The sequence below is a fragment of the Miniopterus schreibersii genome, assembly GCF_964146895.1.
Source record: "Miniopterus schreibersii genome assembly, chromosome: 1".
In the NCBI taxonomy this organism is placed as follows: domain Eukaryota; kingdom Metazoa; phylum Chordata; class Mammalia; order Chiroptera; family Miniopteridae; genus Miniopterus; species Miniopterus schreibersii.
Window position 1 is genome coordinate 197,903,149 of NC_138101.1, and position 24,594 is coordinate 197,927,742.

The 24,594-nt window shown below is 55.2% G+C and overlaps 1 protein-coding gene across 3 annotated transcripts in view; it reads right to left on the reverse strand.

Moving 5' to 3' along the window:
• BCL11B (BCL11 transcription factor B) overlaps positions 1-23,957 on the reverse strand; it is an 88,589-nt gene extending 64,632 nt beyond the window's left edge. For 2 of the 3 annotated variants that reach the window (XM_081144454.1, XM_081144452.1), the window contains exons 1-2: positions 22,952-23,957; positions 9,433-9,801 (exon numbers count right to left, since the gene is read on the reverse strand). In XM_081144454.1, coding sequence (XP_081000580.1) covers positions 9,433-9,801; positions 22,952-23,009 — 427 coding nt within the window. In that variant the 5' untranslated portion in view covers positions 23,010-23,957. Of the gene's footprint in view, positions 1-9,432; positions 9,802-21,360; positions 21,405-22,951 lie in introns of those variants that run through there. The other variant, XM_081144453.1, reaches the window with a different exon arrangement.
• Between the last annotated feature and the right edge of the window lie 637 nt (positions 23,958-24,594).

The following is a 24,594-nucleotide window of genomic DNA, read 5'->3' on the forward strand; positions in this document are numbered from 1 at the left end:
AGGGGGGGGGGATGATTTGCAGGACGTGGGCCAGGTCGGGGGGAAAAGAGGGGGCCGGGCGGCAGGGGGGAGGGGTCGCTAGAGATCCAGACCAGACAGGGGCAAAACGAGTCTTGCAAGTTGCAACCGTCGGAGCGCTGGGGAAACCGCGTTAGTGGTGAGGCAGGTGGTTTCATGGGAGCGGGAGGAGAGGTTCAGTCTCAGCGTCGGGAGGATTTTGATGTCCATCTCCCCACCCCCACCCCGCCCTCCGGGTCTTAGAAGGAGCCGACCCAGGCCCCAGCCCTCCGCAGCCTCCAAGCCTCCGTCTGCACAGCACGTGGTTTCGGTGCCCTGGACCAGACCTCGGCACTCCAGACCGCAGGGCCCCACACTGGATGGACCTTGTTTGCTCTCTTGGGCCCTTTTGTTTCTGGAAATGAGTTCTCTCTCTCCTTCCTCTTCCCTCCAAAGCAAAGGCCAGGTCAGGAAAATTACAGGCTTCTTTTTCCCAGAGCATCAAGTGGCCTGCTTCGCAGGGAAAGTTTTACAAGCCAGTGATGTCAATGATGCAGGGAGAAGACCACACTGTTTAGGTTACTTAATTGGCTGGCTTTGAACTCGCAGTGGGAGAGGGAAGGGATCGGCTCCAGCTTCCTTGGAGAACTTAGTTTTGTGGGGTCTACCAACCTCAGCCGATTTAGCCAGCCACTGGGGTAGAAAGGGGTCATCATAGGTCTGTCCTGTTTCTCCCTAAAGGAGAGGAAGACCCAGACAGCACACCGAGCCCCGGACAGGCAGTCCCTGGCCCCCAGTTCCAAGGGACGGAGGGCCCCTAGAATCCCTGGAGTGGGGGCTATACTCTCCAGATGCCATAATCTGCCCCCAAAAGCCTTTGAAACAAAGCAAGTGCTTTCTCCACTGCCTTCAAGGACCTTTTGGTTCTTTGAAGTCAGAAAAGTGGTATTGCGTGTTCTGGACACTGAGGGGTTGGACAGCTAACCTCACTCGAGCCCCACGGCAGTCTGGGCACTAGGGATGCCAGGCCAAGGACTCTGCATGGTGGGTTTGCATCTTTGAGTCTCGGTTCATCTGCCTAAGGCTATGTCCACACCTGCAACCTGAAGGCTCTGGAAGCTGTCCAGGACTCAGCCCCAGGGGCTCAACAGCCCCACTGGAACACTGCTGTCCTGGGCTGGCCAGTTAGTTCACCTGCCTTTGTGGTCCGTCTGAATAGCTGCCCTGTTTCTGCACCAGGAGGGGGGACTCTGACTTCTCACCTCCAAGGAAAGGCCATTTTGCTGCAATTTTCCACCCAAAGGAGCCCAGAGTCCCAGTTTCCATGCTATCTGAGCAGCAGTAGGCAGCTGCTTTCCCAGACCCATCTCTCATCAAAGGGTCTCAGCTCTTCTTCCCAGGCCTCCCCCTCTCACACCCCTCCCCTAGCCCCACTACCCACCCACCCACCCCCACTCCCTGCCTGGCACAGACTCCTCCTTCCTGAGCCGGTAAGGCTTCCGCATCAAAACCAGCAGACCAGCCAGAGGGCCCTAAGGAAACCCACTGAAAAAAACAAAACGAGGCCTAAAGGCCTTTCCCGTTGCCCTGGGTCCAGCTGGGGCCTCTATGCCCTGACCACACCTGCCATCTGGGGCTCCTTCCTGGGTTCAATTAGGGAAGGCTGACACCCCTGCCCCCTTAGGTCACTGGCTGCCACCTAGCACCAGGGTGGGTGTAGATTTCGTGGGAGCTGAGGTTTACAGAACTTGAGGGCCCTCTTAACAAAAAAAATGAAATACTGAACCACACCTACAATATTAGGGGGATGCGTGGGAAGGGCCCGGGCACAGGAGGGGCCCCGATCCTGAACTCTCAACCTCATGGTCCGTGTACCAAATCCTCCCAGAAGAATCTCCACAGCCTGGAGCAGGAAGAGATGCTGTGTATCCTCTAGCACAGTAGCTTTCATTTCTAGCCAGGTTCCTTCAAAGAAAACTTACTTCCTAGGCCCGATGTGTCACAAATGAGGAGTCGCCAGGGCTGCGGGGTGGGAAGGGGATTTAGGTGGGAAGCTGGAATCCGAGGCCCCACGCCCTGCCAGGCTCTCCCAGCTATTGGAAACCACTGGTAGCACCTTCTCACACTTCCGCTCAGCAGGCTGGGGCTCAGAGAGGGGGAGGTTCCGCTCAAGGTCACAGCATGTCAGCCAAAGAGCAAGGACCCCTGCCCAAGTCTTGAGCACGAGTCCACGAGTCCACATTGCCTGCCCCTCCCCACCACCACTGGGCACCCAATGTGCCCGCCCGCCTGTTACTGCGGACTGGGCTGAGCGGGAGTCAGCTCCTACCGAGATGGGCTTGGCACCGGCCGTGGACGCCAATCCACAGATGCCTGGAGGACAGATGGAGGCCACTGTCCTGATTCTTTCACCCCACACTAGTCCCCAAGTCCCATCACGGAGCTTGAAACCACTCATTGCCTGGCTGGGAGCAGAAGGAGCCCGTCACAGCGTGATGGTACAGGTGTTCAAGCTCTCTGTGACTCGGTTTCCTCGTCTGTGAAATGAAAGTCATATCTGATTTACCGCCTTTGTGGGGCGGAGACAGAGGATGGGAACAGAGGATGAACCAGGACCGGGGCAGCACCGCCTCACCGCAGAGAAGAGCGTGACTACAGAGTTGACACCCTGGGCCCCTACTCACCAGTGTGACCTTGGGCGAGTGACTTAACATCTCTGTGCTTCAGTTTCCAATTCTGCGAAGTGGGGTTGATACCAGTACCCACCTCATGGGCTCTTAGGAGGATTCAATTCGTTAAGATTCGCGAAGCCCTTCAAACAGTGACTGGCCCTAAAAGCATGTGTTAAAATGAAAAATCCTAACATGAAAAAATCTTTCTGTTTCCTCAGTGAAAAGATGAGCCCAAGGGTGCAGGGGTGACAGCCGGGCTTACTGACACGGAGCCCACTCCTAACGGAGTCTAGAGCTGGCGGGTATGCATTAGTCAGGCATGAAAATTAGCAAAGAAAAAAACAGCTGTCAATGCCTAATAAAAAACCTAAGTCAACTGCTAACTATTTACTGTCAAATAAAATCCCTAATAATAATAATAGTAACTAGGCTGACTGTCAGTTAGGTTCCGGGCACGGGGGCCCAGGTGCCTTTCTCTCTCCTCCCTTCTCCCCTTCCTCTTTCCTGAGCTGGAACTGCAGCCACCTGCCTACATCACAGGTCCTAAGGCCCCAAACCTAAAAAGTAAAAAAGTACCCTTTAGCTGACCAACACCTTTGTCTTTGTTTTCATGCAACTGGGTGTGACAGTCGCCTTCGGTGGCTGCTGACACTGTTTGCACAGGCCACTCAGCAACAGTCTCCTGCCTCCCTGGGAGGCCGGCAGCACATCCATTTCTCTCCCGGTTACAGGTGAGGAAACCAGGAACCCTGCCAAGGGAAATGCCCTGTCTCAAGCCACAGGGGTGGGCAGCCTCGTGTGGCAAAATGTCGCCTGTCCTGACTCAACATCACTGGGGTCTGGGCTCGGCCCTGCTCATGACAGTGACACAAGCTCAGACAAGTCCTTTCACAGGGAAGAATGGGAGGGGTGGCGATGAGATCCTCCCAGCCCCGGTCAGGAGGCCCGGACCCCACACTGCAACCCACGGTGACTGTGTTATTCACCACCGGCGATCCGCAGGGACCTAGTATACGAACACGCTGTCTAAATCAAACCTTGTGACAGGCCTGAGAGATGAGAGAGATTCTCTCCATTTTACAGGAAACCGAGACTGGGAGAGCTGAAGGGCAGACAAGTTACTGGCAAAACCAAAACCCCAGCGCAGGTCCGTCTGAATTCACATTCTATCGCTCTCCTTCCTGCCCCCGTCTCTCCAAAACTTTCACCAGAAATACGCAGACTGTGTGTGGGCGGAGGTCTCTGGGAGCCAGCAGGCTCCTGGCCATAGTGGCAAGGGTCACCGCTGGGACCAGCCTCCAGGACTACCTTGGATGGAGCCTAGAGATAGTGCCTGCTTCCAATGGCTCTGCGGCCTCTCCCTAAGAGCCATTGAAAGAGCCTGGGCTTGTGTGAGCCCAGGAAGCCAAGCAGACCCGGTCTAACTCCACTTTGCCATGTGACCTTGGGCAAGTCCCTTAACCTCTCTGAACCTCAGTTTAAAGTAGGGTTAAAAATGTCTATTTCAAAGGAGGGTTAGAGGTGTCATTTCAATGTTGCTATCTATTTCAAGGTGAGACGACCCAAGAAAAGTGGGTGACCAGGCAGGCCCCCCCTTTTCCCCACCACCCATCAGCCCTGCCCAAGCTCTGGGGTCAGCCCTGCAACACCCAGCAGCACCCCAGCCTGAGCCCAGGGCCACATCCTTCAGACGGAACACTCCACTCTTCCTTGGTGTAGACAGAGCTAATAATTAGCTGTCACGATTTAATAATAGAAAAAGATAATCCATGCCACAGCACACATGGATTTAACCAATCTTCATTTGGAGGGAAAATAGCAACTCTAAATATATCAAATACAAGTTTCTCGAGACGACCTGCAAGTGAGTTTATCTCGAGTCTCCAGCACAAGCAAGTTATTTCGTTTCTGCCACTGGCCAAGCTAATATTCTTTTTCTCCCATTTACTTTGTTTATTTTTTAAAGACTGAAACGAACAGCCTCAGAGCAGTGTGTAAATCCTTCAGCTGATGAGTGCTTTTTTCTCCAACGCATTTTGTCCAGCCATGGGTCACCGGGACCCTAAACCAAACCGCCCCCCGCCCTGTCTGCGCCCCACCTGCCACATGAGCCACCCTCCACCCCAGGCGCACCCCTGGCCCTTCGGGGTTCCAGATGAAGACTTTAGGCGGGTGGAGCCATCGCAGCCAGGAACTGCCTGCCACCTCCAGCCCGGAGGGATCTGCCACCTCCTGTCACCCGCTGCCTGTCTCCTACATTTCTCCAGAAATCTGACATTTGGGGTTTGGGGGAAGGAGGGAGGAAAGGCAAAAGGCAAACCTCTGAGTGACAGCTGATGGCTCATTCCTCCCGTTATAGCTCCGTTTGGTTATGGAAGAGGCGATAACACAGGAGAACGAGCTACCTGTGATCCAGAGCCGCCCCTCCCGTGGCTATAAAATGGGAATTCTAAGGAGGGATCTCGGGGAAATGGCTGGGAGACCCAAGGCACGCCTTCAGGATGTTCGCCGAGGAGAGCATGCACCTCATGGTACGGAGCGGGCCCACGCCCGCCCAAGCTCGGCTTTTTCGAAGCTGCCACTTCTCTGTCCTCTACTTCCCGCCGGACCCTGTGCCTGAACTTGGCGTTAATGCTGGGAAGTAGGTGCAGACACGGAAACTGAGGCCCAGAAAAGTGACTCTACCTGCCTGGGACCAGCCAACGCCCAAGCCCTGTCTCCTTCGACAGCCCCCTCCCCCAAGACCCTCCCCAGGGCAACCTGCCATGGGAGCTTCACCACAGGACAGTAATGCGACCGAGAGGGGGGCTGGCAGGGTGGGGACACACAGGACAGCACCAAGGTGGTTCTGAAGTTGTTTCTCATGGTGGGATACTCCAGGGCGACCCGCTGTGACACCAGGAAATGACGGAGCTAGGGAATGGGGAGGGCGCTCACATTCGCAGCACACCTCATACGACGTCACGATTACTGTTAAGTATGTCCCCAGACAGGGTGACTGCGGCTTAGCAGGTCCAGTCTCGCCGTCCGAGGCTGGCGGGCAGCAGGGTGGCACATTCTGGGCTGGGTCCTTTCGAGGCAGCAGGCCACAAACCCCACACCCCCCTGAAGCCTCGGTCTCCTCGCCCTTCCTCCAAACACCTGCCCCAGACAACGGCGGAGACTGCTGCTCTGTGCAAACCCTGGGACCCCCTGGCGGCCTCTCCCGGGGTCTCCCCTCTCCCCTCAATGGTTGGGCTCTGAGCCCCATTAGAAACCTCACAGAAGCAGGGAGAGGCCGTAGGAAGGGATGTAAAGAACTCCTACATAGGTGGACATGTAACAAATCAGATGCCTGCTTCTGACTCAAACCTCTAAGCCAAGGCCCTTACCTGTGACCAACTCCACCTCTCTGTCCCCAGATGGGACACAGGCTCCACGGACCTCCTCGCCCACAGTGGATGCTCCGGGAGCAGAGCCTGGGCCTATAGCTACACACATCAAGGGCAGGGACACTACCCACCCACACTCTGGCGACGTTCCCCAGGGGGGACAGAACAGCATCCCTGATGGCCATCCTGCCACACGCTCCCAGCCCCTAGGACTCCATCACCCGGGAGGGCCAGGTGGGGACGCCTGGGGCGCGGGAAGGGCAGTGCTGCTCAGGTGCTGAATGAATGAATGAATGAATGCCCTTCAGGAGACAAAGCTTCAGAAATTTCCTCCTTCCATTCTCCTATTCCTCTACGATTAAAAAAAAAAAAAAAAAGGAATAGTAACTACTCCTTCCACACCCATCTCCAGAATTACTGTCCCAAGGAAACGGTCGATCGGGGGTCCCGCCCTGTGTGGTGTGATGACTGACAGAATCCCAACTCAGTTCTCGCTGGGGATGCTCACAGGGTAGAGTGACCTCAAATATTTACAGGCCAGCCCTGCCCATGCATTTCTGGAGCACCTGGCAGTGAGGGGGACGACACACAGACTGCCCCCCCAGGTAAGGCATGACCCTCTGGCCACCACAGGCACCTCACCTCGGACAGCTGGGCCAGAGGCAGCGTCCCAAGAATTAACAGCCACCGGCCTTGGGGACAGCAGGACATAGAAGGGCTGGAGCATCCCCTCCCAGCCGTGGCTGGGAAGCAGGACGGGAGAGGCCTGGGCGCGGCCAGCGGTGCCAGTGGTGCCAGCGGCGTGGGCAGCAGCTGTGCGGGTTCCGGAAGCCCGGGCGGAACATCGCCTGTGATTCCTAGTCCCCTCTTAAAATATAAAGACTCAATTATCTTTGAGCAGCTTGCTTTACACATGAATTGACACATTTATTTTACAATAAATAACTGAAAGTTATCTGTGTTTCCTTTACTGTTAATCTACACAGAGAAATAATAAACAGGGCTTGTCTACAAAAATGCAACCGCTGCAGTCCTCAGAATTCAATTAAGCTAAAATAATTAATGCTCCCACCATATTAAATTACTTTATACATGTGAGCCCCTGAAGTTTTATTCTCTAATCTTTCCTTTTTATTAAATAAAAAAAAAAAAAAAAGTTGGTGCCAAAGTAGGGAGGGAAAAGGGAAAAAGGGGGGAGGAGAGAGAGGAGAGCGTGATGGGCTGTCGAACGGGACACTGTCTTCAGCTGACATGGCGCGGAGACTGCTCTGTGCCTTTGATTAAAATAACATTTTAAATGCTTTGAACAAACATATCTCTTTCGACTTCTAAGGGATTATTTTACATATTTCTTCAAGAATGAAGAAATCCATTCGTCCTGTGGCTGAACAGAAAAGGCCAAGAATATCTTTCGTCACACATAAAATAAAAATACTGGAGGCTCTTGCAGTCTTACAACCAAAAGGGGGGCGGGGGAGGGAGACAAAGCGCCTTGGAGCTTAACTTTGCCTTTTATGAAATCATATTTAGTCGCTTTCTTAAACAAACCTACCCTCTGTGATCTGCGGCCTCTCACTGGGAAATACCTTCCACGGGAAATGAGGGCTCAGATGGGTTTCTGGGAAAGCAGAAAGCCCCTCCACTGCAGAGCTGCCCTAAGGGTCTGTGTGCACCGGTGCCAGGTGCTGACACTGCCAGGAAAACAATCTTCGTGCGGTGAGTCTGATGAAGGAAAGAAAGGGTGGGGACCCCAGCAATACAGACAAAAGGGACCCAGCACCTTTCTCGCCTGAAGGCTTTAGCCTCAACGAAGGAAGTGTCACTCAGATCTGCGAGAAACTCAGAAACCAGGGTTTGCGTGAGACATTTTTCTCAATGCCCTTGGTACCTTAGGAGCCTGAGAGCTCTCATGCTGGGGACACACACCAGAAGTTCAAGGCCACAGGCCAGCGTCCCCAGTGCAAACCACCACAGCCTCTCCACAGAAGACATCTCATTCATTGATCCCATTTTACAGATGGGCAAACTGAGGCCCGCAATCACAGAGCTGCCACGTGGCTGCCACAGAGAAGCCTGGCTGCTGTATTACCCTACCCACTGCCCCCTGGTGGGGTGGGGGGTCTCTGCATACGCCCATCATCTCACCTGTGGGAGTGGGGGACCCTGGTTCACCAGGCTCACCCTCCAAAGGGCACCAAAGCCTCAGTCCCTCCAACATCCCCGCTAGCTTCCATGACCAAAACACGGTGGAGATGTCTCCGCACATTTTCCCAGCCGGCCACCTACACCTCCGTGCATGCCGCGGCACAGAGGGGACCTCCCAAGAGAGAAAATTTCCTCTGGCAAAGCACTCAGGCTTGCCGGTGTCATCACTCCCTGCTGACAGGTGGGGGAACTGAGGCAGGGCCCAGGAGCGAGCGACTTGTCCAAAGTCAACCATTAGGATTCAAACCGTCATCTGCACGCACACTGATGCTGTCCTGCTGTAGGACAGGCTGCCGCTCTAGGGGACACAGGCTGGCCAGAGCCCTCCTTTGTCCCCAAGGCCTCCTGGGCTCAGAAGGATGAAACCGAAGCAAGCACTCTGGCTCGCACGGAGCCTGGGCTCCGTGGAAGAGGAACTGGCCATGGCCATGGCGAGAGGGACTCCGTGCAAACCCACTGTGGTGAGCAGACTGGCTGCAGGCCGCAAGCCCACACCTATTATCCAGGTGGCAAGAACCTGTGATCCAGGTGGCCAGCCGAGTGGGCATGTCAAAGGGCATATCCAACCTCCCCAAGGGGCACAGTGCTCCAGCAAGTGCCCACAAGCCCTCCCCCAGGCCTACTCACAGGGACAAGGCAGTGTCAGAAGGGGCCTCTTTGCACAGGTGGGAAACTGAGGCCAGAGAGAGTAGGGGGAGAAAATGAGTGACCCCATTCATAAGTGCCTTCCAGGACCACCCACACGCAGTCCCACAAGCTCACAACAACCCTAACGAAAGAGGCGTCACGGCTCCATTTCGCAGGTGGGGAAACTGACTAGGCCAAGCTGTGAAGAAGAGATTCTAACCCAAGACTATCAGGCTCCAAAACCAGAGACTAAGCCATGAACCCCAGCAGAGTGAGGGCCAACCAGACCTCCAAATTCCCATTCTGTGCTCCGGCCCTTGTGCATTAGGCCACATCTGTGCGGTATCCCATTGACAAAAGCAAAGCAACCATCATCAGCCAGTCCAGCCGCCCCGAACCCCAGCCTGTCTCCTCCTGCGGGTCACCTGGACAGTGGGCCCTCGGAAAGGACGAGCCCAGCGGGTAGCTCCCGGGCCATCCCAGCACCAACACCCAACACAGCGAGGGGTGAAGCGCAGGAGGTGGCTTCTGCAGGGCCAGGCGAGTGACACGTTCCATACCTGCAATGTTCTCCTGCTTGGGGCAAATGCCTTTCGTGGGTGAGAGCAGGTGGTCATCTTCGTCGGGGGTGACTTGGATCCCGATCTCCACCGGCTCGGACACTTTCCTGAGCTCGGAGCGTGAGGAGGGCGGGGGGCTGCCCTTGTCCAGGCCTTTGTCATAGCAGGCACCCAGGCTGCCACCACACTGCTTCTTCTTGTGCTCTATAAAAACCAGGATGTCCCCCAGGGGGAAGTTCATCTGACACTGTCCACAGGTGAGCAGGTCAGGGTCGGGGCCACCCACCAACAGCCCCAGGCCGCTGGGCTCCTCTATCTCCAGACCCTCGTCTTCTTCAAGGATGGCAGCCTCCACATGGTCAGCCTCCGCTGCAGAGAGAGAAGGGGGGCAGAGAAGACAGAGATGGGCTTAGGCAGTCTCGAGCACCCAGCGAGCACTCCACCCTCCCCCACCTAGAGGCAGGCCCCTCCACGGCCAGGCGCTGGTCACCGAGTCCTCCCCAGGACTCCTGGAGGCAGGGGCTGCACCCCCCACGCCCCGAGTGGGCAACAGATGGGCAAACTGAGACTCCAGGAGCAACGTCACAGCTCCCTGAGGTTGTGGCTTACGCTGGGCTGACCTCACTGCTTTCTGGGTTTATTCTCTGCCAATCCCCCCACCACCCGTAGCATACGAACACACACGTGTCCACATGTACATCACACGTCCTGGTTTCACAGGCGACTCAGCCATCCGGGACACGGCAGTATCTGCTAGAGACCCATCGCTCAAACTCCGCAACATCCGAGGATCACCTGGGGAGTTTGGAAAACCTCCCACGCCCAGGCCAGTGACTCTGGGATCCAAACAGCAGGTGGCTGTTGTTAGCCTCCCAGGTGATGCCAATGGGCAGCCACGGCTGAGAGCCAGGAGCCGGAGCCGGCTGGCCCCGCTGGGGCTCTCTCCGCCGTCCCCCTCGCCTCCACCTCTCACTCATGGCTCCCCCACTCATGCGAGTCCGACATGCGCTCCTCCACCTGAGACCTGGCCGGACACCAGACACTAAAACAGAAACCCGGGCGGCCGTCAGAGGGCCAGGCCTTCCGAGAGGAAGAAGCCCACGTGCTCAGAAAGCGACAAGTGAGCGCTGGTTCCAAGAGAAACAGCGAGAGGAAGAAAGCGCGGGAAGGGGCCCGCAGGTCTGCGGGCGGAAAGGCGCACCTGGCAGGCCCCGCTGCCTCGCAGGCTTCCCAGCCCTCGGCCACAACCCGTCCCGTCCGTTCGGGCTTGTTGGTTTTGCTCTCACTCCCAGAAAAATAAAAGGGAAAAAGCCCTTCAGACTCCAGAAGCATTTCTTGGCAGATGACAAACCACACTTTCAATGGGCTGTACGTTTTCATATTTCTTTAGCAGCGATACACACACTTCCTTTTTTTTTTTTTGTAAGGGGCAGGGGACCCAAATATTTTGACACCAATAAATACCTCAAAAAGCACCAACCCCTCGGGGGAGACTGTTAGACTCGGCAGCAGAAAGTGTCATAAATCAGGGAGGTGGACAAGGAGTCCGCGTCTTCCCTCGGGGTCTGAGCGAATTCGGGGGGAATTTCTTGAGAGCAAATGTCGGCGGTCGGGTAGACGGCGGGGGCATCGGGGTCAGGAGTCGGGAACCCGAGGCGGCAGGTAAATGGTGAGTGGTGTGATGTTTAGGAAAGGATGGTGAGAACCACAGAAGAGAGCGAAGGAAGGCAAGGGAAAAACACATTCCGTGGCAGTGAAGTTATTGGCGGGCCAGAGCCAAAGAACAGATAATTTAGGGAAAAAATTCTGTGGCATCTTTCATCCTGAACATAAATCACGGCTCTGTCTTTTCTGAACACGGGCTTCTTCAGGGCCTGCGCGAGTCCGCAGTCCCAGAGCGGGGCTGAATCTACGGTCGTCGGTACACAACACAGAACACGTGAGAACACGTATGAACATGAGTGTGTGGGGCCACGTGTAGGTGAGAAGGGAGATGAGCGTTTCAGATCCTGCCTGGGGTTCCAGAAAAGCAGACAGAGCCTTCGATGGGTTACATGCATTTGAAACGTGGTCATACAAAGACAGCCCGCAGGTGAGGAAATCCTAACCCCGCGGCCTGCTTCCCTCCAACAAAAAGAACCTGGAAGGTACTGGAAACGGTTTTCACAACGCCGCCCCCAGAAACCATTTATTATACTTGAAGAAGAAACCGGAGTTTACTTAAAAAGGAGTTGGGAGACAATGCTACGTAATTAATTTACCAATTTATTTTATGAAAAGATGCTCTGCTATGGTTAAAACGTAATCACCGCCCTCCCGCCAGCGCGGAACAGCGGTTCTAGGGGGGACCGGATTCCCGCGAACCGTTCGTCGGGATGGAAAAGGTAATTATTCGGAGCCTCTTTTCCCTTTAATGATCTAACATTGAGCAATACTGTTTATATTGAAAAGCTCACACCTTTAATTACCAATTACATATACATAATTTCAGAGCCAAAGGAGAGGGCTGTGAAAACAGCTCTTTAGAAATGTAAGGACGTATTGTGCGCCTTTTCCAGAGAAGGAACCTCATACATGGGGGGAGGGTGTCAAAATATTGTTTTGTTAAAAAAGAGAGAAAGAGAGGGAGGCACAAAGGAAATGAGCTTAAAAAACATACAAAGGACAGAACGAAATTGAGAATTCAAATGAAACGGGTGAGTCCCGTGGCGGGAGGGGCGGGCGGTCCCGGGACCGCGCTAACAGCCCCCCCCCCCCACGCCCCCAGCGGGCCGGGCACGCCGCCGGGTCAGTAAGGCCGTTTGATAAAAATAAACAGCGACAACGGCTGACGGTCCACATTCCAGACCCGGTTATCGTTTCCGAGCGCGAGGCGACGTCTCCTGCTGTTCAGTGTCCCCTCTGCTTTCCCTTTGCTTGTCCGGCGTTGCTTTGCTTTCCACGAACTTTTGCAGCCCGGTCGCTGGCTCTCCTGAGCCGGATTCTAGGAAGCCTGAGCGGCTCCTCCCTGCTGGGGTGTCTGCAGCTACACAATTTCAAATGCATCTTGTGATTCAAAAGGAACGCCAGCTAGAGTTAAACTTCAGCGAGGGTCACACACACACGCCCTGCTCGCCTGCCTCCCTTGCCCTCCCGTCTCTGGCTGAGGACTCCGCACCAGCTCTGTCTTCCCTGCCCCTCTCTTTTTATCTTTTTCTTTTTGGTAACATCTGGTAAGCTGTCCCTGATCGAACAGGCTCCCTGCCGCCAGCCCCGAGAGCCCCAGTAACCGGGTCTGAAAGTATCCCACGCCGCTCGCGGAGCTGCAGTTCGGGGTTCCGCCCCCAGTGCTCCCCCAGCCAACCCACCTGGGCAGCCGGGCCCGCCGCCTTGCCACAGCCGGCCCCCCACTGGGCTCTCCGCCTCCTGACTCAGGACCCAGCTCACTACCTCCAAGGGAGGCCAGGAGGCAAGGAAACATCCACCAGGAAATCTCCCTCCCCCCACGTTGTGCTGAAAGTAAAACTCCAGATGAAGAGGGCATTCGCTCATCCCCAAGAATGGGGTTTCCTCTCCCCCCCCCCGTCCTGGGGTGTGGGGCCTGCTGCAGGAGAGGCTTCCCAGGACGCTGGCAACGGTACCCCCCAACCTTCAGGCAGCGGAGGCGGCACCCCCAATCCCCAAACCGTCAAACGTCCGGGTCAGGGCCGGTGGACCAAGACAGTTTACTGAGCCTTAAAAAGCTCACACCCAAGGCCTTGGGAGACACCCCCAAAGTCAGGCTGTGGTTTCATTTCCGCTGGCAGGCGGATACCAAGCTGGGTGTGTGGAGTGCATGTGTGTGTCCCTTCTTAGAACTGTATCACTGATGGAAGAAATCAAAGGAGAGCGAGCCACTTGGCCACGCTCAGGGGAGGGCGAGGCGAGGCCGTGTCTGGCCCCCCGAGAACCCTGCTTCCCGTCCTCTGTCCTGCGGGCACCGTGCGGCGCAGCTCGGCACAGCCGCAGAGAAGCAGCCTGTGCGTGGCAGGCAGAGCGGTCCCAACTGCCACCCAGAGACGAGAAAGCATCGGCCTTTCCAATTCCCAGGCCCTACACACCAGCCCCCTGCCCTGTCCGGCAAACTCGGGCCTCGCGACAAGAAGGCAGAGAGGAGGTTCTCCCTCTGAGGTGCTGTGTGCTCTAGTGGAAAGCGCCCCATGTCTGGGGGCCCTAGAAAATACTGCTGCTGTAACTATTATGGGCCCAATAAGGGGGCGAGATTGCTACGACGTCTGATTCATTAGGAGGAAGCAGAATGAATGTACAGGCCGCTTGTCCCAAAGTCGCACATCAGACGGGGGTGGGTCCTGAAATGCTAAATCCTCAACTGCTCGGACAAATATATATTTACACACACGCACGCGTTCATTTTCTTTTACAACAAAACCACATTTTATTTACAAGGCTGGGCCTCCTCCCAGCTGGTGAATGCATTTAGAAGCAATGAAATCAGGATTCTCAAATAATAATGGACATTGTTGCTAAGTGCGGGGAGAAACACTTGATCCCTAGACAAACTCTCCCATGCCTCAGCTCCGCTGCCAAGGAATTTGGGCAGAAGACAGAAATGAAAAGACATGGTTAACACGGGCCCAGCCAGGCAGCCTACAGGCCCCCAGCAGCTGCACGGGCTTAGCAGGGCCTTACCTGGCCAGTGCCCCCCCGCCACCCTGCGTGCGCCCACACGCGCACCCCCTGCCCGCGGGGTCCATCGCTAACAACTGCCCCTGCACCTGCCCTCCGGGGAATGCCAGCCCCGAAGCGGGCGCCTGCTGTCCCCGGAGCATGGCCGCACACATGGTACACAGTCTCTGCGTCCCCTGCAGTGATTCAAACCCAAATCTCTATCTTCCACGGCAAAGCCACAGTCCGGGAGACGCATACACAAATTATTGTTTCAGTGACGGGGGGGAGGAGTAGGGAAGAATGTAGGGGGAGCGGTGCCGGGATCTTAAAATCCTGCGGCACCAACGTCACAGACGCCACCATGATGTGGATGCGTGTTTACGAGGGCCGGCGGCATCCGTGCAGCGAGCCCCGCATCCTACCGGAGACGTTACACCTGCTTCCTGCGAAGACGCCCCTGGCCCGCTGTGCCTCCCGGGATCTGCACGGGGACCCCTTCGTTCCCTCCCGGGGACACTCGGGGAGGGGCCGGGGCTCCAGGCGATGCCAGACGCAACCAACAGGCGCACGCGACAGAGCACGACACTTTCTGAGCTGCCATCAATTTTTAATTTATTGGATCCAAGAGAAAATAACAACCGTGGGGAGGGGGAGGGGAGAGAGGAGGAATCAATTCTGGGTAAAGAAAATAATCTATGACTAGATGACGCTTTAAGGCACAACAAGAGGCTTGATAAAGTGCCCGGCAGAGCGAAAGGGCATCAGAGGGGACCGTGGGCGCAGCCAGGACCCCGTTAGGAGGCCTGTCCTCACAGGGCCGGCCACGGAAGGTTAGGAGACATCCGAGGGTGGGGGCCGGAACCCGGGACCCAGCCCATTTGCCCACCAAACTCCTGCAGCCAGCAAGGCTTGGGGCTGTTGCTGGACCCTGGGAGAGCACAGCTTGCCAGGTCAGAAGCAGGACATGTCATACCGATGGACTCTGTCCCCTGACCACCTGACCTGTTGCAAAAAGCTCTGCGGTGTCCACCTGTTCCAGGTGTCACAGGACTAGTGGTCCAGGCCCTTTGCCTCTCTGAGACCCACCAAAGGCCACCTCCCTCCCACCCTCAAATTACTGGAGGGACCAGACCAGCACACACTGGACCACTACCCCCCACGAGGCCCTATCTGCTCCATGTCGACCAAATCTCCAACTGGAATTTTCAAAATTCTGACATCTGGGCGGAAGACCGAGTCCACAGACAGCCTCATCTGCCATGTGGGTTTCCCTTCCCAGGAAGAAGACCCGGGGTCTGGCTGACTGGCCCGGGGGGGGGGGGGGGCCTGGGCCTGGCTTGCATTCCAGAAGTCAGGATTCCCCATCCAAGAAGAGGTTTGGGGTGCAGGAAGAACCTCAGCCTGGCAGCCCGAGGGCAGGTCCAGATGGGCTAGCGCGAGGATATGGGGAGGAGCCCCGGATACACACATGGCCCCACATACCCCCGCCTGGTACCAGGACACTTCCGCGGGTCCAAAGCAGCTCCCTGGGAAGTCCCCTCACCTGCTCTACAGACTCAGTCCAACCTTTCCCCTCCCCCCGCACATATGCCTCTCCAGAACCCCCAAAACGGGGCCCAGGAGGCCAGGTCCCACACATTCAAAAGGACCAAATGAGTAAGGAAAACAGCACCCAGGGTTCTTCACAGGCCCTGTTCATCACTAAAAGGTTACTAAAAAAAAAAGCCAAATCCACGATACCAAAGAATGGAGTGACCTACGTTTTCATAAATAAATAAAAGTCAATTTAATTTATTAAGAAAAAGAAAAAAAAGATTTACCACCATGTGTAGGAATCCCTCTAAACACATTCAGAAGACCCTATAAAACTGCACATGCCTGAAACCTTCAGAGTGACAACGGGGCTCACAAGGATGCGATATAAAAGCATCGTTTGCGGCCAAATGAAGAGGTTTGTTTTATTGGATGCTGTGCTCTCTCAAAGGCACTAGGCAGGGGGAAAGAAGGGCCCTCCATCCAGGACAGGGACCGCAAGCCCACAGCTGGAGGACCTTCTGAGGGTGACGCCGAAATCGCAGGGGCAGGGCTGCTTTCCAAAGCTCATGTCCAAGGTCCACTTACAGGCCACCCCACCTTTTTCCTTAGCAGCACCTCCATTTCTGAAGCCCACGTGAATCGCAATAACACCAGCATTCGACTTTCTGCCGCCGTTTTTTCTGTGTCGTTTTAGCAGAGAACTCATTAGAACAACTGTATCTGTATTTCAGTTCAGTGGAAGGGGGTCATAAAAAAGTTATATAAAACAAGATTTTTTTTTTTTAACTTTGAAGTTACCTAATTTTGTGTGGTCTGGGCTTTCATTGTAGTAAAATAGCTCGGCCTCCCTAATTCAACACCCAAGCAGATTATCGGCTGCCTCAGAAAAAGAGAAAAAAAAAAAATGAATTTCTTGAATTTCACCAACGACACAAAAGACTTGCATATGTCAAAATGCTGGACGAAAAGTCCCCGAGAAGGTAGCACCATTAATCAAACCTCCGATCTGGTGTCACTTTTGCCAGTAAAAACGATGCTGTTCCCCTCGCCCCCCTCACTGGCTCGTGCAAGAAGTGTGTCCCTCGGCTTTCATGTGTCTCCAAATAGCCCGGCCTCGGCACTTTTTATACACGCCTTGGGAAAACTCTTGCTCAGGGGAGGCAGTCAACACACGGCTCTTCTTGGGGAGGGGAAGACCGGGAGCCGATCTCAATGACGTTTGGCTCGCTGGGAAAGAGAGATTTGTGGGAGCAGGGGGCATAGGGGCAGGGGGGCAGGGGGGGCGAGGGGGGGGTGCACAGAACACACAGGACTCCAGGCCCAATCGTCAGGAAATAAAAAATGCTTCGAAGTGACAAAGCCATCCCCAGGGCAGCTGGATGACACAAACAGTCATTCCCTGTATTCTTCTGTGCCCTCTCCCCATTAAAAAACATGTCACTGTCCCTACAGCTAACACCACCTTCAGAGAAAGATGCTCAGCCGGCGTCAACAACTTGACCATGCGGAGCAGGGCACAGTCCCCACAGAGCATTTATTTTCCCTTGTTCTCCCAAATGTGACACAGCATTAAACCTAGGAGCCAAAAAGTCCTTGGAGAGTTTCAGCTAAAGGCAGGACCTAACCGGACAGCCAGAGGCTCCTTCCTTGAGCCACAGGAGATGCAGGAGACAGTCCCCAAAGGTCAAGAACCTCCTATTTACCCTCCCCCATACATATACATTTTTTTTCAAGCTTTGTCATATCTGTGGTCTGTGTTTAGTTACAGCTTGTGAAACTCCCCCAAGTTCCAAAGCAGAGGATTGGGGATTTCTAAAGTGAATGTTTTTAACGGTTTTCTGTAGGCCAGAGGCCACTGCCCAGCTCAGGGTGGCCAGGTGACAGTGTCACTTCATCTCTGAGTTGTCAAATGAGCCAGCTGCAGAGCTATGCTTACAACTGGCTCAATTCAAACATTAAATGAAGTAGAGAAATCATCAGATAAATCGCCGGCCCTCTGCACTGAAGAGGGAAGGCTCCTCCAGCTGATGGCAGTGCTCGGCTTTTGTCTGACCTAATTTATTTCTCTTTCAGGTTAGAAAAAAGCACACTTTCCTGTCGCAGGGCAGCCTCTTCTGCCCATACATTGAACTCAAGCACAAGACTCAGGGCTAACTGCGCTGTCTCCAGATTTCTCGAACTTGAAGAAGACGTTGTAGATCCAGAAACGCTGTGATCAAAAGCACATGCATTCCCCAGTACTTGGCTGCACGTTTGAGGGAGAAATCGTCTCGTTAAAAGCCATCCATCGCGAGCCTCTTTGGGGTGAACCGTATTCGCAGCACTGGGTCTGGCAAGGCTACCCTCCTTCCAAACAAAGTTTCACACGTTATTTGAGTTGGCACTTTATATCTTTGGGGAATGATGCTATTTCCCTTAGGACAGTGGGAACATTACCTAATAAATGGAGTTTGAGAATCCAAGTGTTATAAAACCTGAGCTAAAAGGATTTCCATTCATGAAGCCGTTTTAGGTGCGCGACTCCCCAAAGCAGTGGTCCTCGGCTGTTCCCTGCCTCTGTGACACGCAGCCCAGAAAGCGAAAAAACGACGCACGCTCTTCCCAGACCCCCTGGCCGGCGGGGTCAGGAGTGCCTCAGCAGCCTAAAGGAATCTTCAGAAAGTCAAGGCCACAGACTAATCGGGGGAGAAACACACCATTCACAACTAACCATTTTAATTGTTTGTGTGTGTTTTTTAAGAGAAAGAAAAGAAAAATGCCCCCCATCTGCCAAGGGAGGGCTTTGTAAATCAATGCTGATAGCTTGAAAATAGATTTCTCAAACTTATATTCTCATTCTGTCCTGCTCGAATCTCTGCAGGAAAATCAATATTACAACTTCACACTTAAGACATTTTGCAGCACCTTAAAGGGCCTGAGCTGCCCAGGAAGCCCCCTCCTAGCCCACTGTGGCCAAGGCGCCGAGCCATGACACGGGCGCCGAGCGCCCCCTAGCTGCCAAGCGGGCCAGGCGCCGCGCTTCGGGCTCGCCATCCACCAGAAGCCAATGCAACTGAAAGTTTATTTTGGAAAGTCTTTTATCACAACAAGCAACAGCGATTGCAAAGCGATGGAGAAGGGAGATGAAAAGGAAAGAGGGACGGCCAGCGCGAGCCATGTTCTAAGCGAAAAGACAGCGCCAAGAGCTCGGTTCTGATAAGACGCTGGAAACCCGCGCTCCCCGCGGTCGGAGACTGACATCTGTGAAGGGACCGTTCTGTTGCTCGCCCCATCTCACCAAGACACAACGCTAACCAGTGTCAAATGCACTCAAAGCTGGCCGTCGCCTCGGTCAGGAGGGCCCATTGGGTCCCGCACAGTGGTCAGCAAAGCAGCACATCCAGCCCTGGCCTCAGCCTCCCTCTCTGTTCCCGAGGCCTGTTTCACCAAAGCAACTGCATTCACCCCCACACTTGAGAAATGACTTGTTTTCTGCTATGAAATATTTTGAAGACCAGACAAAAATGACCAAGGTCAGATAGCAACCTGTCCCCCTCGAAAAAGAAAAAAAGAAATATGCATCTGTACATAATAGTCAGGGAGGAAAAAATACCCTTTAAAAATATTAGGGGTTGTTAAAATATGCTCACGGCTGTTTTCTCTCAGGTGTGAATTACAGATGAATAAAATCAGCCTGGCATAACACCTTTGGTGAACACATTCTATTCTCCCGTGGAATCAGAGCAGCTGACTTATATCACACTTCTAATGATATGGGGTTTCCTTCTGTGCAGAAGGGAGACAAGCTTCACTCCCCCCACCAACTACCAAAAAAAAGAGGGGCCTGTATCTTATGAAATTTATCGGAGGCCCAATTTTGGAAGATCTGTAGACAACTAGAGATACACTACTAGACCCTGGGGAGTTAAGATAATTGTGAGCACAGCCACCTTCAAAACATACAGCTACAGCAAAACCTAATTTAAAGGCAACCGTGGAATTAACACAGCCTAACTCCGGAGTCAAACCTTGGGTCTCTGGTTGTTTTGCAAAATCGTGAATTCATCCGGGAAACTGTTCATCTTCCAAAGAAAATTGTTGGTGGGTTGTTGAAAGATCACCTTTATTGGGTGGTGTAATTTACCACGGACCTCTCATTTTCTTCGGAAAGCCTCAACTCCTTCGCCGACTGGTGTCTTGCCCCTCTCCACTCATCCCCATGTGGCACAGCGGGCTCAAGGCCCTTCCCTCTGCCTGGTCATCACTGCCCCTCTTCCTCCCCTCTTCGCTACTGTCACCGTGTTGTTTTGTGTTTGTTTTTATTAATAGCTATGTCTGTCCTCCGGTTTGAAAAGCCATATCCATCTGGGTCAAACATTTTGAAACAAACCAGAAGCCCAGGTTTTCATCCCCAGCTGTCTCCCACACTCTCATACTTGCCTCTTCTTCTCACTGGCCCCGTCTGTAAATTTAACTAGCTCATTATGGAGCCCTTCGACTCCCCCCCCCTCGCCCCAAGATGGTCCAGGCTATTTCTGTGCTCTTGGTGTTTCCCAGACCATCAGTTATCCTAGGTTGCATCAGCCCTAAAGAACCCGAGGCTGCTGCTCCCCAGCCGGCGGGCTGCCACCCAACTGAAGCTGTACCACGTTGTAGGTGGTTCCTTTCACATTTAAAATCTAAAATGCGAACTCCAGGTGGGGGCTGTGACAGCACCCATTTTGCTGGCCAGGGCTCCACAGCACCTTCAACCCACACCTCCCTCATCATCCTGGAGGGACACATCCACAGGCCATGCAGCCTACACTGCACCCAGATCTCGCCCTTCCCCTGCCTGCACTCCCACCTCCCGGGTGACACAGGACAGACAGAAGAGCCAGCTGCTTTTTGATAATAAATAGCCTTGTCTGGAAACTGGTTGGACCACTCTCCCCGCTTAAAGCCCTGCACATGCTTTGGACTCCCCGTGCCCTGAGAGACAGGCTGGATACCCTTTGCCCTGTGTCTCCTTGCCCCCACCTCCCTTCTCCTCTGGCTCTCCTTTCCCTCCCTGCCTCTGCTCCAGAGCTGGCTTTCCCCAACACCGCTCTGAGCAATGAGCGAGGCTGAGAGAGACTCAGAACAAATGAAACAGGGGAGGATGTCGCACCAGGCACCCCTCAACCCCCACACCCAGCTGCCACCAGTCCTTCTGGTCGGGGCTTTCTCCTGATGTCCCAGGAATGCCAGAAAAGGAGAGAGCAAAGCCAAGCAAACCTACCTGCTTCTTCCCCCCGACACACAACTGCAAACACGCCTGGCTGCTTTTTTGAGGCTGCCAGCTTAGCAGTGCACCCCCCACAACTCCCCTTTCCTCAACGCCCCCCCCCCAACTTTCCCCTCCTCAAAAACAACTCTTGCAATTACACAGAAGCTACGTGGGGCAAATTGCCTCCTGGAGAAATTAGGCGGCTGCAAGTACAGACATTCTAACAACCAGTCCACCATCTAAAGGTGGGGGGTGAGGGAGATAAGCGATTGATTATTGGTAAAGGGCGAAAGGTCAACTGGCAAAAAGGAGGACCTGGGTCAAAGCAGGCTCAAACCTGGTTGCCAAACATTTTGTTATAAATGTGACCGGCGAGTCCTCCTGCACGTTAGAAGGGTGCAAAATAAAAGAGAAGTCCTCGGCCCTCCCTCCAAAGGCATCCCTCTCCCAAGGCGAACCCCACTTTAACATCTATTTCCTTCCCCCCCCCAAATAATAATAAATCCACAAATTCTTACTAAGGTGTCTGCTGTAACAAAGGAGAGATGGCAGCAGCAACTGCTCCAAGCAGATGGCTCCTATGCTGGGTATTCAGGGGAGGGGAGAACCCCTTTATATATTTATATATTTATTTATTTATTTATTTAAATTTTTTAAAATATAACATAAATATTCGGCTCTCGGCCGCCCCGCTGCCAGTCCTCGGCGGCGGCTGGGCGCGCAGCCCTCTCCAGCGCCGCGCGGGCAGCCGGGACCCAGCGCGGCGAGGTGCCCGGAGCATTGCAGGAACACAACCTGCCCGCGCTCTCGATGGCACCCAGAGGATGTTTTATTTCTATGGTAATAAAGAAAATTAAAAAAAAAAAAATCAACAGCGACCCAGGCAACCGCGAGCGGAAAGGACGGCAGGGAGATAGATGTTGGCGCCGCGAGCAGCGCGGGCCGGGCGGGCGGGCAGCGCCGCGAGCCGACCTTCCCGGGCGGCCGCGCGGGCGGCGGGGCAGCTCCGCGGCCAAGCCCGTACCTGCCGCGGGCGCCCGACTCGGGCGCGGGGAGCTGCCGCCGCTCCGCCCGCCGCCCGCCTGGCCCGCCCGCCGTGGGCTCGACACCCGCACGGCTTCGGCCGAGGCATCTCCACCGCGACCTGCCTTGTTTATTTAGACAGAGCAGATGAAAGATGCTGAGATAGAGGGATGGGTAAGAGGCTGAGAGGTCTCTCTCCTTTTCTTCTTTTTTCCTTTCTTCCTTTTTTTTTTTTTTTTACTACTATCTTACAAGCACATCCCTCGATCCCCACTCCTAGCTGACAACCCCCCTCCCCCGTGGCGGGGATTTTTCATCAACCCCCAAACCCCCCACCTTTTTTTTTTTTTTTTTTTTTGGAGTGGGGGGAAGAAGAGAAGATCATCCCAGGAGACAGCGGAGGTGGGGAGATGGGGGGTGCAGGAGCCCGGCACACAGGCGCGCAGCTGGATTCTTTTGCAAATAGCGAGAGGAGGGGTGAGAGAGGCGGCCGCGCAATCCCAAGCCCGGCGTGGCCCGAGCCCGGCCCGGCCGAGCGCAGCGACCGGGGACTCGGAGCCGGCGGCCGCCCAGCGACTAGCGTCTCCCCCAGTCCCGAGCGCACCCCGCTCTCCTCCGCCCGCGCCAGCAGAGCGGACCCACGCGCTCGCCAACTTTTCCCCACTTCCCGGCTCCCCCCTCCCCCTTCTCTCCCCCAGCCCCCTCCCCCTCCTCTCCAAACCCCGCCACCAGCGCCGCCGCCGCCACACACGCCGCTCGGAGGGGCGAGCGTCCAGCCCGGCTCCGCGCGCACACACGCGCCTCCTCCAGCCTGCGCGCCCCCTGCCCGGCCCGGCACCCGCTCCGCAGGCCCCTGAGCCCGGGGCCCGGCTGACCGCGCAGCGCCCCGACTCCCCGGGCTGCAAAGAAACTTTCCTATGGCCCCAACCTCCCCACCACCACCAGGCTCTGGGCCGACGCCGCCGCCTCTGCGAGCTCGCGGGCCTCCCCGGTGCCCGGCCCGGCTGCGCCCGGCTCGGTGTCCCCAGCCCCGGGCGCCCGGAGCCCCATCCTCCGGCCCCTCGAACGCACGCCGCAGACACTTACGGGTGATGAGCTCCCTCTGGGACAAGTGCTGCGGGTTGCCCTGTTTGCGGCGGGACATTGCCCCGGCATCTATTCTGGCATTGCCCGGAGAGAGGCTCTGATGGGGGAGCCGGGGGAGGGGGTCCGAGCCGCCGTCGCCGCCGCCGCCGCCGCCGCCGCGCCTCCTCCTCGGCCCGGGTTGGTGTTTTGCTTTTTTTCCCCCCTTCCTCTCTTGCCCTCTCTTCCTCCTCCTCTTCTTTATTTTGCAGTTTCTTCTATGCTGTTTTTTGTTTTGTTTGCAAAAAGAAAAAGAAGAAAAACCTCGATCTAAAATCGGAGAAAGAGGCCAAAAATATATATTTATATATGCTGTTGCTTGCCGCGGACTGGCTGGTTTCTTTAAAAATATATTCTTTAGAAGGAAAAAAAAAAAAAAATCCTGTGCACTTCTTCAAACTGCTTGGCCTCCTGGACTTCCAGACGTCTTCTTGGACTTACACCGGATTTTGCACCGGCTCCTGACACTTTCTTTCAGGCTCTGGTAGGTGGAAAGCGCACTTCTACCAGGAGAGAGGGGAAGGAAAAAAAATAAAAATAAAAATAAAAAAAGCAAACAAATAAAAAAAAAATCAAAGAAGAAAAAGAAACGGGGGGGGAAAGCAAAGAAAACTTGGGGACTTGTCGCGTACCCCCTCACCCCGCCCCCTCCAAAAACCCAAAGCAATGCAAAACTGCCCGGGTTCGGTGGCTGCCGGGCGCTCTGCGGGCTGCCTGCTTTTTCTCGGAGACTGACCCTTCCGAGGCTCGGGGGGACTCCAGGAGCGGCTCCTTCCCAGTTCACCTGGCAGGCTGGCGCCGGCGGGAGCGGCGGCCGGGTCCCCGCGAGCGCTCCCCGCGCTCCCCTGGCGCCGCGGGCCCGGGGGGAGCGGGGCCGAGGGGCGGCTCGCCCAGTGCGCCTGGGTCGGTGCGGGCGCGGACTGGGAGCTATAGATTGCAACGTGAAGATGGCGGAGTCCGGGTTCTCTGGGAGCTCTCGGTCTCTCTATGGCTGGGGCTGCCTCTGTACAATGGGATAAAATTCAAGTTCAAGTGCGGACGTGACGTTTAATCGGCACTAGAGAGACAAAAAGACCGAGAGAGTCGGAGCACTGGGGGCGACTAGCGGTGGCTTTTTAACATTGTACCCTGTAAGAGAACAAGAAAGCACACACACACACACAGAGACACCCGCGCGCGCGCGCTCACACACTCACACACTCCAGCCCGTGTGCACGCCCGCAGCCCGAGCCGGCCACACGTGCAAACGACGTTTTTGTGCACGACTCTCCTCCGCGTGCGCTGGGAGCGCAAAAGGGGGAGGGGGGCCGATGGGCAGGATATTTTTAAATAAAAGAAAATCCTCTCGTCCCTCCTCCCCTCCAGGGAGCAGGACCCCCTGAGAAGGGGGGCGGAGTGAGTGCGTGTGGAAGTTGAATCAACGCCAGTCCCCACCCACCCACCGCGCGAAAAGTTCTTTCGGACTTGGGGGGGGGGGGGCGGTGCGCGCTGTGGCAGAGGTTGGGGTGGGCACCACGACTAGGGGTGATGGTCAATTGCTTCATCTCCCTGGAAAAGAGCTTGGTTGTTTTTACTTTTTGTTTTATTGGGGGATCGGGGTTAAACTT